This window comes from Cyphomyrmex costatus, unplaced genomic scaffold, assembly GCF_001594065.2.
Source record: "Cyphomyrmex costatus isolate MS0001 unplaced genomic scaffold, Ccosl1.0 scaffold309, whole genome shotgun sequence".
Classification (NCBI taxonomy): Eukaryota; Metazoa; Arthropoda; class Insecta; order Hymenoptera; family Formicidae; genus Cyphomyrmex; species Cyphomyrmex costatus.
In genome coordinates this window covers 477,590-496,399 of record NW_017277221.1, presented here as the reverse complement: position 1 = coordinate 496,399, position 18,810 = coordinate 477,590, and the positions used below count along the sequence as shown (strand labels likewise).

At 39.5% G+C, this 18,810-nt stretch overlaps 1 protein-coding gene across 1 annotated transcript; it reads right to left on the bottom strand.

Annotated features, from left to right (window-relative positions):
- Positions 1–1,824: 1,824 nt before the first annotated feature.
- On the bottom strand, positions 1,825–7,425 carry Non2 (upstream activation factor subunit spp27 homolog Non2). Its single transcript, XM_018542194.1, has 5 exons — positions 7,334–7,425; positions 4,230–4,320; positions 3,023–3,315; positions 2,680–2,927; positions 1,825–2,519 (listed from the first exon to the last, which is right to left on the bottom strand). Exons 1-5 carry the CDS (start codon positions 7,374–7,376, stop codon positions 2,403–2,405), a joined length of 792 nt encoding a protein of 263 aa, XP_018397696.1. The 5' UTR covers positions 7,377–7,425; the 3' UTR covers positions 1,825–2,402.
- Between the last annotated feature and the right edge of the window lie 11,385 nt (positions 7,426–18,810).

The window sequence follows — 18,810 nt, the reverse complement described above, 5'->3', positions numbered from 1 at the left end:
TTTTTATTTTTTTTTTTTTTTTTTTGGAGAAACAAATTTATATTCTAGTGTATATCATTCCATACGCATAGCATTTTATTCATGTAATGCTTTCGTTATCATAAACTGCAATGATCTCATTCGTGTGACTTTCCTCCTGACTTAGGCCAGCATTTCTTTAATTTATATTCAAAATACACGAATTTTACATATCGAAGCTCAGACAGATGTATACAGTTAAGTATCCGCATCTCGCTTCGTGAGCTTATTATTTTATTTCCTATACTTTAACAGCCAGTCGCTGCACGCACTGTGATTTTAATCATTTAATATGCTTATAAGATACCTTTCAATGAATATATTGTTTACCATTAGATCTTAAACGTTAGATTCAATTTTTACACCAAGAAACCTATATTACGACAATAATTAGTAATTACACGATAATACAATTAAACTTTGCTTACATTTGCATGTGTATAATGTAGCTATTATACAGAAGAGGTACAGGATGTTAATTTTTTTTGCATAGCTTCTCTCTTTGCTTTTTTTTTCCCTTTATTTAAACGTTTGCATTTGTTTCGTTTTGAGGCAAACTACCATTCTGTGTTACATCCATTTTTCAGAAAAAATTATTTAAATGTCAAAAAAACATAAAGAATGACAAAAATACTACGAAACTAGCGCCAGATTACGCACAATTTGTAATAGATTTGTAGAAATTGATCATTTGCGAGGATAAACAGTTCTAATCGTTCGTGATTTGCGGTTCATCATGTATAGCTCTATATATGAATTGATTTGTGGTGTGTGTGTGTGTGTGTGTGTGTGTGTGTATATGTAATTCCCTTTGATTTTATAGGAAAATCATTTCGTTGGCAAATCAACATATATAAATGGTAAACAATGCAAACGCATTTAGTGAATCCACCTGTCCATATCAAGTACACATTAGAGTGTATACTTCATTCAAGTATCGCTATTCTTGTTATTCACCGAATGTTAAACAAGAATAAATTGATTCCCGATCAGCTCCCGAACGACGCAGCCTTACTCATTAATTTCATGACGAACAGTAAATTATAAACCACAAATTATGCATGATTTGGCGTTAACTTTAAGGATTTTTGTATTAAAAAACACATATAATTAAGATCATCGATAATAAGATAATACTTATCTGAAAAAGAATTAGCTACTAAATTTTAGTATTCATTTTTTTAAATATCTTTCAATAGCGATAATTCAACAAAATATTGGATTGAGACGAATCAAAGCTCAAATTAAAGCTTATAACATTCCTTTTAAATCTAAAAACAAATAAAAATTAAAAATTAAGAAAAATTGTCCATAATGTTTTTAAAAATAATTTTATTTTTAATTAATAAAAAATATTAATCTAATAAATAGATCCAATTTGGATCTCCAGCTTTGTGCTCAAAACAGACAAAAATATTTAAAAACGGAGAAATAAATTAATGCAGATTTAGTTGAAATCCAAGTTTAAAAAAAAATTTAATCCATCTTTAACATCTGCCATTTACTAAACATTTTTTACAATAATTTTTGTTTTTTTTTTTGTTCAAGAGAAAAATTTAAGCTTTAATTCGAATAATTACAATTTTTGCTAACTTAGTGCTATTGAAAGATGTTAAAAAAGTGTGCTGAAATTTGATCGCTCATTTTTTGGAGGTGAATATAGAAGAAAGAAATTAATACTTGGAATATATCGAAAACAGCTATATCATCTATGTGATATATCTATTAGTTGAAATGTCACGTAATAAAAATTGAATTTTTTAAATCTCAAAACATTATTTTCAAAATTAAACTTATTTTTCAATTTATCCTTCAATAAAGCCATTGTTATAATGATGTATCATGTTATGTTGTATTAAGAGTAAGATATTGTTATTAATGACGACCATACAAATAATATAACATTTATTTTGAATTAGATGACTTAAAACCAGCTTATTGACTATTGGCCACTGTAATGTCATTCTCATTTCGAATCATCTGAACGTCCATGGTAACAATTGTCCCAATGTCAAGAGGAGCCATCAAAGAACATCTGTAATTGCTTGTTAAAGATTATCTGATTGCATCATTAAACACTTTATTCCTAACACATTTGTTGGGAGTCGTACTTATAATAATGCCTACTACTGGATCAATATGATATTGCAATTATTAATGGGACAAAATGGTTACAATGGGCGGCAGAATATATCGGAATGGTATAAACATGGTTAAAGTCTTAAGTCGCAAGAAATACCTTCGTGTCTCATGTATAGTATGTATGTATCGTGTGAGAAAGATGAAGAGGTGCACGAGACGCACCTTGGAATATGTTATATATATATATATATATATATGTATATATGTATATAACTTGTCGGAGATCGGGATTGAAGAATGATTTAATCTACAAAGTGATTTTTGAGGTATTTCATCATACCGAAAGTTCTGAAACGCTTTACGCCGATTACCTTCATTAATTCCTCATCACAAATCGCAAATTGTTTATTCTTAGGATCCTGTAAAAAGTCATTTTCTTGGCAACATAATCTTTGTCAAATAAATACATACATTTAATATAATAAATAATTTCTAAGATATAACAAATGTAGTAAAATAGATAATGAAGTACGGACAATGCATGAAATTATTAGATAAATGATTACAAATAATACTTACATAAAGATTCCTTTCTTTGATGATACTCCATACTTTCTTCACGACTTCATGTCGAGCCATTTGTTCTGCGCCAACAACCGCGGCAAGTTCTGGAGACAATGTGATAGCGCGTGTATAACCACCACCTTTGCCTTTGCCACCAGCTCCTCCCTTCTTTGCTGTGCTTCCTGGAGCTTTTTTGTTTTTACCCCAGTCTTCGTCACTATCGCTGTCACTTCCCTTCTTTTTTCCTTTCTTTCCAGGCTTACCTATAAAAAAAGTAACACATTTTTACGTGAGATTTTTAATAAAAAAAATCTTGATAAAAAATAAAACCCTACTGTAATAAAAAAAAATATCCTACTTTTTTTAGGTGTAACTTTAGGTTTCTTTGGACTGTATTCTTCATCGCTAGCATCATCGTCACTAGCGCTTTCTTCATCTTCAGAAGATCCCTTCTTACGTTTATTAGGAGTCTTCTTAGCAGGATTTCGCTTGGCTGGTTTTTTTTCTTCTTCCTCCTCCTCTTCCTCAGATCCTTCTTCCTCTTCTTCTTCACCATCTTCAGACTCTTCACTAGCAGCCTTTTTCTTTTTCTTTCCTCCATCCTGTTTTTCTTGAAGACATTCCATGACTAAATCATCTACTTCCTTTTTCCTATAAAGAATAAATTAATTTATTTTATAGGTAATAATTATCAATGTATCTGTAAGAGTTGAAATATGAAGATATGTTAGAGGAGGAACGAGGTGGTAACTTATTATATATTATATTACAGTTCCACTCAGAGATCCTCTGTTTTTTTCTAGGACACGATGAGACTCTCTTCCGCACTATTTTACAGTGCACAAGTGCCTTATTGTATGTCCATTTTTAAACTTTTAATTCAGTTTTAAAGATAACATAATTAGTAAAATAATTCAATTTATTTTATACCAAAAGATAATATAAATTGTGACATTATAATAATATGATCACCATACATATGAGTACATAATAAATCATCAGAGATTGATAGAGGAATGAAATTGCTCCTTTATTTAGCAACATATCAACGTGTTTAAAGATGCAAAAATAGATTCTTTTATTACCAAATGCTAGCATACATACAAGTATTTCTGTTCAAAATTTGTATCTTTAATATTTTATTAATATACATATATATTCATGCTTAAAATTAACTTACATTATCAATAAGATGAAATATTCTTTTATAACATATAAACGTATTCAACCTGCAATATATATAAAAAAAAAAAAAAAAGAAAGAAAGAAAGAAACAAAACAGCCGAATTATAATCGCAAAGAAATCGTTAGATGTTGCAACATTAACGGGAGCAAATGCCTATGTATATCGAAGAAAAATATTTTGTCGCATCGTGTAATATGAATCGACTTCCTACCAAAATTAGTGCCGTTGCTTTTTTTTTACATGCTAATGCATGAATGATTGTCATCAAATCTTATCATATATCAAAATATAAGATGCAAAAATATAAAAGTAAAAATATTTCAGTAATCATATTTTATTTATAAGTATGTATTGTATATGTTTTTATTTATTGCGTTACCTTTCTATGAGGTCAATATCGAGTTTTTCTTCGATTTGTTGCCTCACTTTCTTAGCAGACATTGTCGTGAGATCAGCATCCTTGAGGATAGCTAAAATTAACAAATAAGATATAAATACACTTTATAATTCAGATACATTAAAATAATCACAACATAATTGTAGATAGTGGCGTGTAGTCGCTTCATTGTAATTTGCTTCAATCTCTACGCACTTTTTATACTTTGACTAATTTTATATTCTGACTATGATTGCAACATATATACGACAACCAGAGATTTATAATTTACCATTGCGAACCATATGAAAGACCTTTACACAGCGATATATTATTAAAAAAAAAACGAATTTCTAGGAGCGACTCACCGATTTACATCTGTAATATTTTTTCATTATTTTATTGTTTAACCATCTAAATTATATATTTAACATTGATAATGACTCGATCGGAGTCGAAATGTCTGTTATTAATTATGTTTATATTTTTATTTTAATTTTTATTTACAAACAATAAATCTATTGTCTTAGGTATCAAAATAATAATTTGACTCTTATCGACATACTTTTATTTAATTTACATTAAAATATTTTTTTGGTTCTTGCAATATAATATTTATATCAATAATATAAATAATAGATTGCGAAAACAAAAAAAATTGAACATTTTTAAAGACTATTGTTATTAAAATAATTATTCTGCCCAAGAAAAAATTTTTCATATAAAAACGTATAAAACATTGTAATTATTATACGAATGTTGACCATACCATAGTCATTTTTCGAAACTTCTAAAAATTACCTACTGTTCAATACAAGAAAATAACAATAATAAGGAGAAAACAAAAATAATTAAAAGGACTATTTTCGCATTTTTCCTTTTACAGAAATCTAGTTTGAAAAAAATTTTTAGAAAAAATAGCACATATATGATTGTATATTAATTATATACATGAGCTTTTTTTTTAATTTCTTGAAATTGAATTTTTGTAAAAGAAATATGTATAATGCGAAAATATGTGTATGATCGTCTTAATTATTTTTTTCTCCTTATTTTTTTTATATCGAACAGTAATTATACAAAAAAAAACATATATGTTGCCAAATTTCGTAACAATCATATATCTTTATATATGTACGTTTATATATTTTTACATAAAAAATTTGGTCTTGGAGGGGTCCTTAAAAATTGAAATAATTATTTAAATATTAATTCGGGTATTTTACACAATTTCTACTTAAATTCATTAACAGTAATTAAAAAATATAATGCATATTGTTTCTGTAGAGAGACACTTTATTTATCACAGAATCTTTTTATTCGCTACTTTTGACCATCACTAATTTTATTATTTAGGGAGCTTTCCAACAAGCGACACTGTGTAACACAATGGCTATTTTTCGTCTTTGTTTAACGTTGACGAACAACAAAGAGGTAATAATTCGTTATACTCTGTGTCGCTTGTATCCTTCGCTAAAAACCTCCCTTAGGAAGGAATGAGGCGATGGAGAGGGAGAGAGAGGGGGGGGGGGGGGGGGGGAGGGGCAACTGAAGGGTGTTTCGGTCAACTGTGATTAACTTAGGGTTGGATTATACTGGCCGTAATCTGTAAAAATTGACCAATCACAGTCGAATGAGAGGGGAATAATCGATTATAACTGGTCAATTTTGACAGATTACGGCCAGTATAATCCAACCCTTAATCAGCACTATTTGTATTAAACAATAGAAATAAAGTTAATCGGAGTTGATCCTTGAAGTATAAAGTTAGAAAACCCGCGCAACCCGAATTGCTTGCGTGCAAGAGCGGAAGGTTGCGGCCTCGCCACTCGTTCTCCGCGCTTGTGTAGTACACGCGGGGTTCTGGGATAGTTTGGTTTCCCGCGTCGGAGGGATCTAGCGAGAGTATTGGTGAGTATCGAGAGTGCAAATGGCCGCCGTGGCGCGCGCCGTGCCGGTCGCCGCCGATCGGAGCGGCGCGCGAGACTCTAATAAAAAGATATCTGTAAGTACGCGACGAAGCGTCGTCGTGACGCGCGGAACGGCACGCGGAGGGATTTTTCTCGGCGTGTCGCGATCGATCGGACGGCGCATTGATTCCCGAAACGATCGAAAACGGCGAGAAAGATGGAAGGAACCAGAACAGGAGAGACAGAGAAGCGGAGGGAAATGGTGCGCGCGCGCGCGCGCGCACTCGGTCGATTCGCGACGCTCGCTGAAAACTGTTCTTGAAAGAGAAAAAGAAAAGGCAAAAAAAAAAATGCGCGCGGCGCACTTCGTCAACCGCCGTTTTGTATAACTCGCGACAGAGGAGACGCGGTTTACAATCGCAACGGAGAGAGTTCGCTTCGGGGGGGGAAAAAAGATAGCGAATATCGGCGGCGGTGGAGACGGGCGGCAACGACTCCAGTTATAACCAATGACGATCTATTCGGCGATACGCGAGAGAGCCGCGCGAAGGAGGGAAAAAAAAAAAAAAAAAAGGGCAGCGCGCGCGCGTGGCAGTTTCCGATCGACGAGAAGCAGCGTATATCTCTTTCCTCGAAGGAGCTTCGCGCGCGAGAAGAGAGTATATATGCACATTTTTTTTATCTCCTACGACATAAAAATCTACCGTCACGCGGAGAGTACGAGCGAGCGAGAGAAAAAGAGAGTGGGAATGGGACACGAATCGAGAGCGAGGCTGATAGGCGCGCGCCACCACACATACTCGAGACGCGTCATACGGCCCGCCGCAAGGACGGGACGAGAAAGCTACCTTTTTATAGCGAACGGCGAAAAATCGGAATTTTCCTCAGGACACCGAAACGGCCGGTCGTAAAATCGCGGATGGATTGCACGGGCCGGCTAGTCGGCCGGTCCTACCGTCAGCTCGAGCCGTAGATGGTGAAATACGGCCGTGCGGTTACAATGGCCGGTGCGGGGCACGCCACTCGGGCACATACGTGCGCGCGCTAAGTCGTCACGTCGCCAAGAGCAAAGAGCCCGATTTCGCCTGTATTCCCGGTGGGATGGCGACGCGGAACGCGCGCGTCCGCCCGAGGGCGGCACGATTCCGCGGTGATCCGGCACCGCGGTCGCCTACATCGCGTAATATCGCCACTTACCGGTGATCTCCTTGCGTAGCTCCTCCTTCGAGATATCGGCCATAGTAGATGCTACTCGTTATACGTACTGCCAGCAACTGAGCCTCTCTACGCCGGTTACGGTCTCTCGTAGCGTCCGTTGGTACAGTCGGCGCCGTAAGCGCGCCGATCCGCGTCCAGCCGACGCGGCTGCGAACGCGAATAACTCGCGAACGGTCGCACCGAGACGAATACTATATACACCGAATCGTGTTAGTTTTTTACGCTCGACAAATTTCTCATGACGCCCCACGCGTAATTCGGCGATCCGAGGATGCCAATTCGGTATTTCGTCGCGGCACCCCGGCTGCACTTTCGCGGCTGACTGTACGTGAAGCGGCCGCTCGTGGCTGCCGGTGGCGTCCACGGTACAGTCTGCGCGCGTCGCCGAGTGGCGCGCGCGCGCGCCGCCTCCGGTAAAATCATCTTCGACGCGCGATAACTCGTCAACGCGGGCCCGAAGACGGATACTATATACACCAAATCGGGCCAACTTTTTTTTCTCTACAAGTTTCCCATGACGCCCCTGGCGCAATATTGCGATTTAACTGACCCGGTACGAGCTTTCCTCGCTCGTGCCGCGCGAGCCTTCTGTCGCCGACTGTACCGAGCACACTCAGAGTTTCGTAGCGTCGAGCCGCCGAGTCCGCGTCATATGACAATCGCTCCGTGTTACAGGGATATAATTAAATGAATGCACAAAGATCGCGACGACGACGACGGCCGTGTAATTGATGATGGGAAAAAGAAACGGAGACGTATTTCTGTAATGTCATCGTGTGCGTTTAAAATTTTTCTATCATTTGTTTAATTAATTCTTGACTTTTTTTTATCAAATCACCGTAACACGCTGTGTTTAACGCGAGAAAAGAAATGTATACACAAGCGCGCGACAGGGTGTACGTATACAAAGTAAGAAAACTTGTTACGTCATTATACAATGTCCCCTCGTCCCAATTTTTCCCGCATGCCGAAAAAGTTATCCTTTTTATAAGCGCAATCGCAACCAATCAGCAGCGCAATATTTTAACGGGCCGCAACGGTCGGTACAGCCAGTCGTCGGTTCCTTCGCGTCGTGTTAGCGATACAGTAACGTCCAGAAGTACCCGCCGCGATAAATGAACTTTGGAAACGCATATCTCCGTAACGGTGCGTCGCACAGCGATACTACCGTCACATAATCGTATCAGTTTGACACGAGCAAGAGTTTTCTCATGAAGCGCCATGCTCGATTTTTCCGTCTAAACGACTCCCTGCAGTTCGTACGTCGCGTGTACCGGCTCTACTTTTGCCGCTGACTGTATTGCATTCGGCGCATCCACTTGTGAGTCGACCGTCTTGGCCGAACTGTCGTGTCGTAAATTTCCCTCTTTGTAGCTCATGTTGTGGGGATAAATGCGATTTTCGACGTGAGACGAGCGCTCGCGTCTCCGTCACGACCACCAATCGTTGTTTATCGACGATGCTTGTTTGTCCTAACGTAAATACCGCCATGAACGTTTGAATATTCCAACATGGCCGCGAGCTAATCTTTGCGGATGCACCTGGCCACATGGCACCTTCCACGGCCATTCCGGTTATGACTACGCGATATTGGGCGGCTCGAGCGAACGTAACAGGTTGCGTACATCCAATCAGCTCGCGACGATTTCAACAAGACTGGTCTGACTCGAAGAGATTACGTATTTTCTTTCTGAAAATATTACCTTCCCTCTCAATTCACACGTCATTTCCGGTTGTTTAGAACAGTCATTAACAGCGCCCATAAAACGATTGTAATTTTGTTCACTAGACTGTCCAACCAAATGGTTGAAAAATTCATGCGCGATATTTAATCGCATTTTGTACGAGACACAATTATATTGATTCTCGAAATAAAGTACAGGACGATATTCTCAGTTGTTGATTTGTCTAAGAGTTATTGATATTTTCGCGTTATTTGGAAGCATGTCGTGCTCTCTGTTGACGACGCCGGGTATTACATTCGTATAACAGGTGCAGTTGGAAAGCAGAACGGAGCTTATATAGGTTAGGTTAGTCAGCAGGTGACGGTAAAAGCGGCAATTGTAATTTAAGGTGATATGCTAAACCCACCTGTATTATCGATAAAACTAGCGTTTTTGACGTTTTCATTCCTGTCTAATTTCTTCATAATAGTTTCGCAGAATAAAAATTCCTTTCCCACGATTTAAATATTCACCCTAATGCTGGTCTATAATATGTGTCCAAAGCTGGAAAAATATAAAATTACAGATTTCTTTATCCATTTTTATCTTCAGCGTCATACTGAGGTTAAATGTATAAAGAAATCTATGTTTTCGTACTTTTTCCAGCTTTGGACACAAAACGTATCAGTGGCAGATATATTAGCCTGAATATTTAAATCGTAGAGAAGAAATTTTTATTCTGCAAAACTATTACGAAGAAACAATACTACAGACCGTTAATATAAGAACATAACAATACGAAGTCTATGACAGCCTAGCTTGGATCTTTAATTACTAATAGATATATAATTTCGCGTGAATTTGTATACTAATATACGTAGTCTCCCCAAATTGCGCGCCGAACAATCGTCGGTCTTGAAACGCAAAATCTAATAAACTGCCGCGGTACTATTAGCGTCAATCGGAAATATCATACAGAAAGTGCTTGTTATTCAACACTGTACATACTGTTGGTACATTCACTTTCTGTATGATATTTCCGATTGACGCTAATATTTTTCTGTACATATTTCATTGATCGTTTATTTATAATTATAATTTCTAAAATATAGTATATATATTACTTGTGCTTGATAGAAAAGTGACATAACTAAATATAAAATTAGCATTTTGAGATAAAGGCAGGAAATCATTTCTAAATAAGACGTATACATACCTTAATGGTTGAGAGAATCTTTCTAACTTTCCCAACTTATCATTAGAGGGCAGAAGTTTCGTTTATTTTGTAGTCAAGTTTATAATGATATATTAGAAAATAAATATTTTTTGGATACCATGACAAAATGCTGAAATGACTATATAAACAAACGTTTTATTTACGCTATTTTTTTCTTAAAATGTTCTCATTTAGAATTTGAAAAATTTTCTGAAAAGTGACTGAAATTTTGAGGTGTGTCGCTTTTCTATCAACAAGTATTCAATCGACCACTACAAATGTTTTGAAGCATCATTTTTTGACTGTTGAAAAAAATTCTTTTTTCTGATCAATCGCATCCTATACGTATCAACAGAAAAATTATCTTGTACGGTCATCTATAATTTTAAAGGTATAATATAATTTATTATATATAATTGTGAATTTATGTTTGAGATTGGGTAAGTTACCGATACCCATCGATACTCGCAGACGCCACGACACTTTCTGCCTCACCGCTAGGTGTCGCTAGAGTGTGTCCGTCGTTTCGAATTTCAGGTTTTTAGAATATCAGTAGGAGGGACTTGAGAGTTCTTGTATTATTATTGCCATTTGGTTGTACCATGACCTCCTTTTACATCGCGCACAGTGTAGTCGTACTAACCGATTGTGAAAACATCGACCCTAAATGCAAACGTCAACGACTTCTTCGCGAGTAATGTACATTTCGATTCAAGTATCCGATTTGAAGAACAACGCTGCCTTTTGGAGGCTACTGCACGGATATAAAACAACCTACGCATTTTTACATTACTATTTACTTGGCTTCCTCTAAAAATTGACGAATGACAAATAAATTGACGTCTTACCAAGACTGTTTCTTTCTGACAGTATTTTTTATTAATATTTATTACATAAACCAGAATTAGCATATTTTTTCTGCGTGTAAGTCTGCTTAATTCATTGATTCGTAGTCTGCCTGCGTTAGATTACGTAATGTCGGAAGGAAAAAGAAAAATCGCGCGAGATTAAGATCGCGCGCGTTTTTCGCGAATATAATTGACGCCCTTCTCTCAGACGAGCAACGTTATTACAGATCGGAACGTGACGTGACGATATTATTAGGAGCTTTAACGTTAATTTGCTTCGCCAATGCGTGGACCTCGAGCGTGCATCGTTAATACTGCGCGGCAACAAATAGGGACACAGAATTATGATAAATTCTCGAGGAGCACGTTGTTGCACAACTATGAGCTTGATAATACAACCGCTAATCGAACTAATTAGTTCGCCGTTCCACTTGAAAGCGATATACGTCGAAGCCCGCGCGATGACAAGCGCGCGGCGTGATGTTAAACGTTATATATATATATATATACGCAAAGAAAAGATCGCGATTACGATCTTTGCAGTTATTATTCTATAATTCCTGCAACTTAATTAACTCTATGTTTAGACACACGACTTTAATATTCATGAGACATGAAACTTGATCGAATCGCGAACGTTGCAATATCAATTCGCAAACATCGCGTAACGTATAGATACACACGTGTATAATGCATTATACAGGTTGCCGACGCGTTCCGACAGACTTGTTCTAAAGCGTCGATTTTATCTGCACGCGCGGTACATAAGTTTATAACCGCATTGTAAATCATTTCCGCGCGCAAACGCAGCGGGGCCGAAAATTCGCAGCGAGCCCTTATCCATCGTCGACGCATTATCGGCTGTATCACCCGGTATATGTGCGAGTGGCAGCTCTCGAGAGCTCGCGATGGATGTTGATCACGACGTTGCGTGTGGGCACATATACAGGCACATACGCGTGTAGGGTGCGTGTATGTAATTCGACGTGCGTCGGAGCGAGCGAGCGAGCGGGGTTCTCGCGCCGAATGTGTGTACCGACGTATGCATTCACAGCACGCCGGTGTCCGACGCCTTGTCACGTGTGTACGTGTCAAAATCAATATTTGGCGTCACTGGGTTATGATAACGCCGCGGTGTGCGTGCGGCTGCAGTCCTCTATCCCCACCTTATATGTACACACACACACACACCCCGCATATACGCCGCGCACGCGAGAGCCGGGCACAATCTGCCGGATTTCGCGGAATTTCCGCGTCGCCCTTGTAACGCGCGGCGTAAACAATGTGTGTACGCTCCGAAACTTTTCCCATCTCGGAACGGCGGCGGTCGCGCGTCACGTCGCGCGTTTATTGGACGTTTTTGAAGCGCGCCGGGCGAGCGTAGCCGCTCGTAGCCGCACCGATGTATCTCGTCGTCACGATAGAGTAAGGTACGATAGCAAAGTCCAGCGAGTGGCTTCCGACGTTTGTCACCGATGCTTCTGAAATTTCCTGCTGCTGCTGCTGCTGCTGCTGCTGCTATTAAGCCCATTCTACAACTGCGTAATAGTTGTAAATGGTTGCACGAATTAACCAATCACAGTTAAAAAATGTTGGACGATGATTAGTCAATTCTTACAACTATACAGCCTCCTACAATTAAGCCCATTCTACAATCGCGTAAATGTAGTTGTAAGTGGCTGTAGTTGTGAGAATTAACTAATCGAACATTTTTTTTCGTATTTGACTGTGATTGGTTAATTCGTACAACTACGCTTACGCAATATGGGCTTTAATCCTATCGCACATGAAATGCATGATGGAGCATGAGTATAACATAAAACTGTTGGACCAATAAGCATCAAATTGCCACATTAGATGCTCATTGGTCCAGCGGTCTTATGTTATGTTTATGCACTCTGTTATACATTTCATGTGTTTTTTTGGGCTTTACTGTTGTTACTGCTGCCGTCGGACCTTCCGGATAGTTTTCCGTAACAACTGTTTGTTGCAAACGAGAATGGCAATACACGAATTTCTTAAGGGCCATCTACAATGGAAGTAATATATGTAATAGGTTGTAAGCGCACAGTAAGAAATCGATTGATTACGGTTAAAGGAAAATATTTACGGCTTAAAAGTTAAAAATTTTTACGGCTTAATTACTCCCATATTATAGGACTTTTAAGCTTATTCTACAATAAGTTGTAAGTAGTTGTATAGGAATTGATCAATCACAGTCGAATATTCTTTACACTCGATTGTGATCAATTCTTACAATTGCAATCACTTACAAAACTACGCTTACGCAATTGTAAAATAGACTTTAGGGGCCACGACATACAAAAAGAGTTAAGTGAGCAATAAGGAAATTAATATTGGATTTGCTTACGTTACGACCTTACAGTATCTACTGGCCAATTCACTCACGTTTTATTGCTCAAGCTTTTTTTGTGTCTCATGGCCCTTAGAATTCATTAATCTTATAATAATTCCCGTGAACTGATGGTTTAATTAAATCCGTCATTGCATGGTAACTTAAGAATTGACTGCGGAGAAACTTTATACATACATACCATATTGTGCCTTCTTAATTCGACATAATTATGAAAAAAAAAAAAAAATAAAGAATAAAACTCCGAGACGAGAAATCTTACTAACGCCCGTTCAAAATAGATAACTTTAATCTTGGTCCAACTGCTACTTAATTTTTTCTGGTTCTAAAAATTGAAAAATTATGAAAAATATATAAATTCAACCGAGATTATATACATATAAATCTACGATGCAAGTAGACATGAATCTTTCGATATTTTTAATCAAGTTAAAGCAGCATACAAGAATTTTGATAAGTTCTCACGAATGTATTTATAAATTTTTAGGAAAAAAATGCGATTGCGATCAGATTTTTTTAGTTACTCCATATTTGTACGATTAATTTGTTAAAATCGCTGATATTCTCATCCTCTCTTTGATGATAATGATAATAAACAATCTATTATATCTGTTACACTTGCTATTTCTGGAACGCGCGTAGCGGATATCTCTTCATTGAAGCGAGCTAGGCAAGTTCACGGTCGCTATTTTCGGCAGCGCGAGAAACGTAGAACGGGATCGAAGCGGAGGCGAGAGAGAGAGAGAGAGAGAGAGCAGAGGAGCCACAGCAGCCGGGAGGAGTCAGCCAGCGAAGTAGAGGTAAAATATAGAACTGCCACCTGTTCGACTGCGCCGCTAGCGCATTGTGCCGCGGGCTTTTTCTACCGTGAACCGAAAGATTATCATTGCAAACCCGCGCGGAGACTCGTAGGTTTCGCGTTTATATCCCCGGCTCTCTTCGTGAAACTTAATTGAAATCCAGCATGAAAATGCATGGAAACGTTTTAACAACATTAATTACGTCTTTGCTGATTTTCAACGTCGGTTCGTTGATTTTGATAATAAGACCGACTACACTCGACGAATTTGATAGTTGCTAAATCCAGGAAGAATAAGAGTCGCATTTGCGTTGATTAATTGTTAAAGATTTCAGTATTTTCCAATTCGCGAAAAGCATTCAAATATTTTTACGCAGTTGTATATCGTCGGTGACGTCAAGCTTGTTGTGTTTCAACTTTGCAATTTACTACATTTTAACATGTTCCTCCCAAGGGAATATTACGTACCATGAATGTAATCAAGAATGTACGTCTGTTATCGCCTTTAATTAATCGCGTTCGCTTGTCGATTTGCTTCTTGAGCGAGGACACACGTCCCGGATTATGCGTCTCGTACTACTTTCGTTTCTCTCTCGTTTCCTCTTCCCTCTCTTTCCTTCTGTACTTCCATCGTTCCCAGCACTCGCAACGATATTCTCCACGCATGGCCTGCCGTTCGTTTTTCGTGCCGTTCATGCCTATTTTCCGGCGAACGATTCGGTCGACGACGACGCGATTTTCCCGCACACGGCATATTTCCCTCACCGGATACATCCGCGCAGACAATGTATTGATTTACCTGTGTACAACTAGTGTTATTGATGGTGAGAGCGCGAACGTATCTGAATCTTAGGATATGTGTGCAGAAAACGATGTATGTAGAACTAAAATTATCGAGAGGAGTTTCGAAATGAATGACATAATAATACATGTAATAATAAAATAAATTTGAAATATAAATTATTATCATTACTGCAATTGTTATTTAGCTAATTAATATTTGTTAACTCTTAAATTATTTGTTGTTTACGTTAAAACAGAATGAATAATTTCATCAATTAAAATTGAAATGCGAATTACAAAGACATATTCGTTAAGACAATTGATTCTAAAAATATTCATACAAATTATTTAGTAATTTCAAGAATATGACAATTATATACTACTACGTCTCTTCCTATTTTTCTGACACTTGCAAGAATTAATTGCTCAATGAGAACTCGGAGAGTAAGCCGATTAGATGAAACTTTTTCTCCTTTGTACTTTTTTTTTTTTTTCATCCGAAGACCCTTTCTCTCTCGTGTTTTTTTTTTCTTTATTGCGCTTATGTGCGTCTTCCGGGGCAGTGTACGCGCTCGATACGCACATTGCTGCGTTAGTATGTACTACATGGGTACATACTGGTACACACGACGATCTCGCGTACTATCTTCGAATGCAGATTCGTCCTGGCAGGTTGGCTCGTCTCTTCTCTCTCGAATATCTGCACGTGGATACGGCGACGCGTTGTGTGCAGCACACCCGCACATACTCGCTCGTAGTACATACACACGAGCACCAGATGCAAGTACACGGTGGTAGCGGCCGAGGTATCTATCGGGTCTTCTATTGCAACAGATGCCTGTTGCTACGCGGCCCGGGCGACGCTGTCACGTTTTTGGCTTCTCCGCTCCTCGAACTTCTGCTTCGCGCTGCCTTTGCTCGTGTCCCTCCCCCCTCGCGCCGTCCGTCGTCCCGTCGCGTTATTCACCGAGAAGCGTTTTTCGCCCTTTTTGCCACGTGATCGGGCATTGACCCTATCCCCGACGTGCAGCTCCGGGGTGGAAAGCACGAGGCGCGGCGGCAGCGACGACGAGGCAGCCGCTTCTTTCCCCTCTCATTTTTTCCACCCTCCCTCCCCTCCTCTCTCTCTCCCCTTTTTTTCTTTACGGAAGACAATACTTTCGAACCAACGAAGCGATAACAATCGTGATCTCGGGGATAAATGGTACTAATCGGTGATTAATTGATTGTGTAGTTTACGCTCGAACGGCCTTTACGGTTTTACGGCCGGCAATTCGAGCGTCGTTAATTATGCTGAGTGGATCTTAGAAAGGACGTAGAAATAATGGGGAAAATGTAGTTTCTTCTTTCATGATAAAACGGCTGATGTTTCCGTACGGGAGATCGAATTATGTCATTTCACGTCTATTACGCCGTAAAATTTACTAATTACCAAGTGTTGGATAATAGTTAAGCTGTTGATGTAACGTGTGTTACTTCATAATCACTTACCAATAGTTATACTTTAACGTATCAATTTTGCAGAGGCGAGCCTGCAAAATTGTACCTATCGAAAATTATACTCGTCAACGCGTCGCACTAATATATTTAGAATTTCCGGAAGGGGTGGCTCCCCTTACAGGATACTATGGAAATGGATCGGAAGTAAAACAGAATCCAGCGCTCGGTTGGAAGACACAACACACTTTTACATGTACGAATAGTACTTCGTTCATTTTATATTGTTATCGATTACGCGCAATGTTGAGAACGCACAGTTTATAGATCACATTTTGCAAGAATATATCTTTCGCGATAATTACGTTTACGCACGAATATGACATTTTAAATATTGTACAGATAATTAAGACGATCTTTGTAACTCGGGGTGCAATCATTAATAATGGATTAATACTTTTTAGCATGCCTAACAAAGATATATCAATTACCATGGCACGCACAAAATATCGTGCGATCTGTTATTATTGTTCCTTCTGTGCAAATTCCGTTATTATTCTCGTACAATTGTTACGTAACGCTTATGTCCTTTATGACACGTTTTATCATATCTCATCATAATTTTGTGACATGCGAATGGGCTGGAATCTCTGTAATATGGTAGATTATACTTTGAATATGATACTTGATGCATAATTTTTCTTTTTGTCTAAAGTTCGAATTTACTTGGATATCAAAGACTATAAGTTGAATTTTTATTCGTGTGTTTATAAGAAAAATATTAAAATACTAAATAAAGAAATTTGCCTTTATACGCTCTTATCGAATAAAAGCTTATCTCAATAGATAACTTTTTAGGATTATTTATTTACGTTAAATTTTAGTAAGAAATCTTTTTTTAATTTTTTGGGAACATTCCGAATAACTAGTTTTATCATTTTTTAAACTCTCGTTGACGAATTTGTCCAAGAGAGGCTAATACGCAAGCATGCTTGAACATGAGATCGAGAAAAAGGATCACCCGCATTAGATGAAATCGAACGTGTCGTTCAACGGCGCGGCGCGGCGTCTTGGCGGAATACGGTCTGCGCTAAGGGATCAAGCCGGATCATCCTTAGTCGAGCGATGCAATCTAAGGAACGGGCTCACGTTTCGAGATCGGGCGCGTCCGAGAGAAGGGAAAGAGAGCTTCGTTCGGTTCCGCTGCTGAAGTCGCCGCGTCTCGCCGGGGGAGAAAGAAAAGAGTGTAGCGTCCCGCGCGCGTAATTAAGGACCGAACGGTGGGGTATGGGTATGGACGGAGAAGCCGGAGGAAGAGAGAAGACGAAGGGGCGGTATTTGAGAAGGGGGTGTATGGGGGTTTAGACATCGATCGGGCTGGACATGTGTGCCGGCGTGCACGTGCACGCGCGTCGTACGTGTATCCTGCACATAACTACCACACGCTGCCACCTGGCCAGTCCCGCGTGGGCAGGATGGTGCGAGTCGCCGTTAAGGGCGGCGAGGGTGAAGTATAGCAGATGCGGGGGGAGGAGGGTATAGAGCGGATATAGAGCCATATACGAGGCAGAGGGATCGAGGGTGGTTCGGTTGGCCCCGAACCTACCCTAAATCGAAGAAGCATGGGACACACCCTGGAAGAAAATGGGAAGTGGGGTAGTTGGCGGCGGGTGGCCGGGCAAGGATGGGATACCTCCGCACATAGTCTCTCTCTCTCTCTCTCTCTCTAGCTCTCTTTCGTTCTTGTTCTCTTTCTCGCCTCGGTCTCATCCCTCGTTCTCTCCTCCCTCGCACTCCTCTCGATGCTCTCCTGCAGCCTCATCCTCCCTCTTTCACCTGCCGACCCTGCTGCTCATCCTCCTCCACTATCCCCCTCCTTCCTCCGATATCTTATTTCGTTCTCTCACCCTTCTCTCGTCATGGGCGAGCCGTCTCACCCCACCGAGCCGACTGAAGGCGCCCGGCTACCCTCGTCCCTCATCCCTCGCTCCCAATCCCGCGCCATCGACACGCCAATGAGGGCCACCCCGCGACAGGGCAGGTGTGCGAGCCACAATGGAAGACGCTGTAGAGACAGCCGCAGTGAAGAGAGAGGACCAACGGACTCGCGAGTGGCCGCGGGCGAAAGGGCGAAAGGACCCTCTCTCGCTCAACGGAGAAAGAGTCTGCGAACGGAAGCGAGAGGGCGAAAAGGAACGGAGATCGTCGAGAAAAGAGAGAGAGAGAGAGAGAGAGAGAGAGAGAGGCAGAGAGAAAGAAGGTGCGAGAAAGAGGAACATAAAAAAAAAGATAGAATGGGAACGAGAGAGGCTAGAAAGAAAAAGAGAAAAGAAGA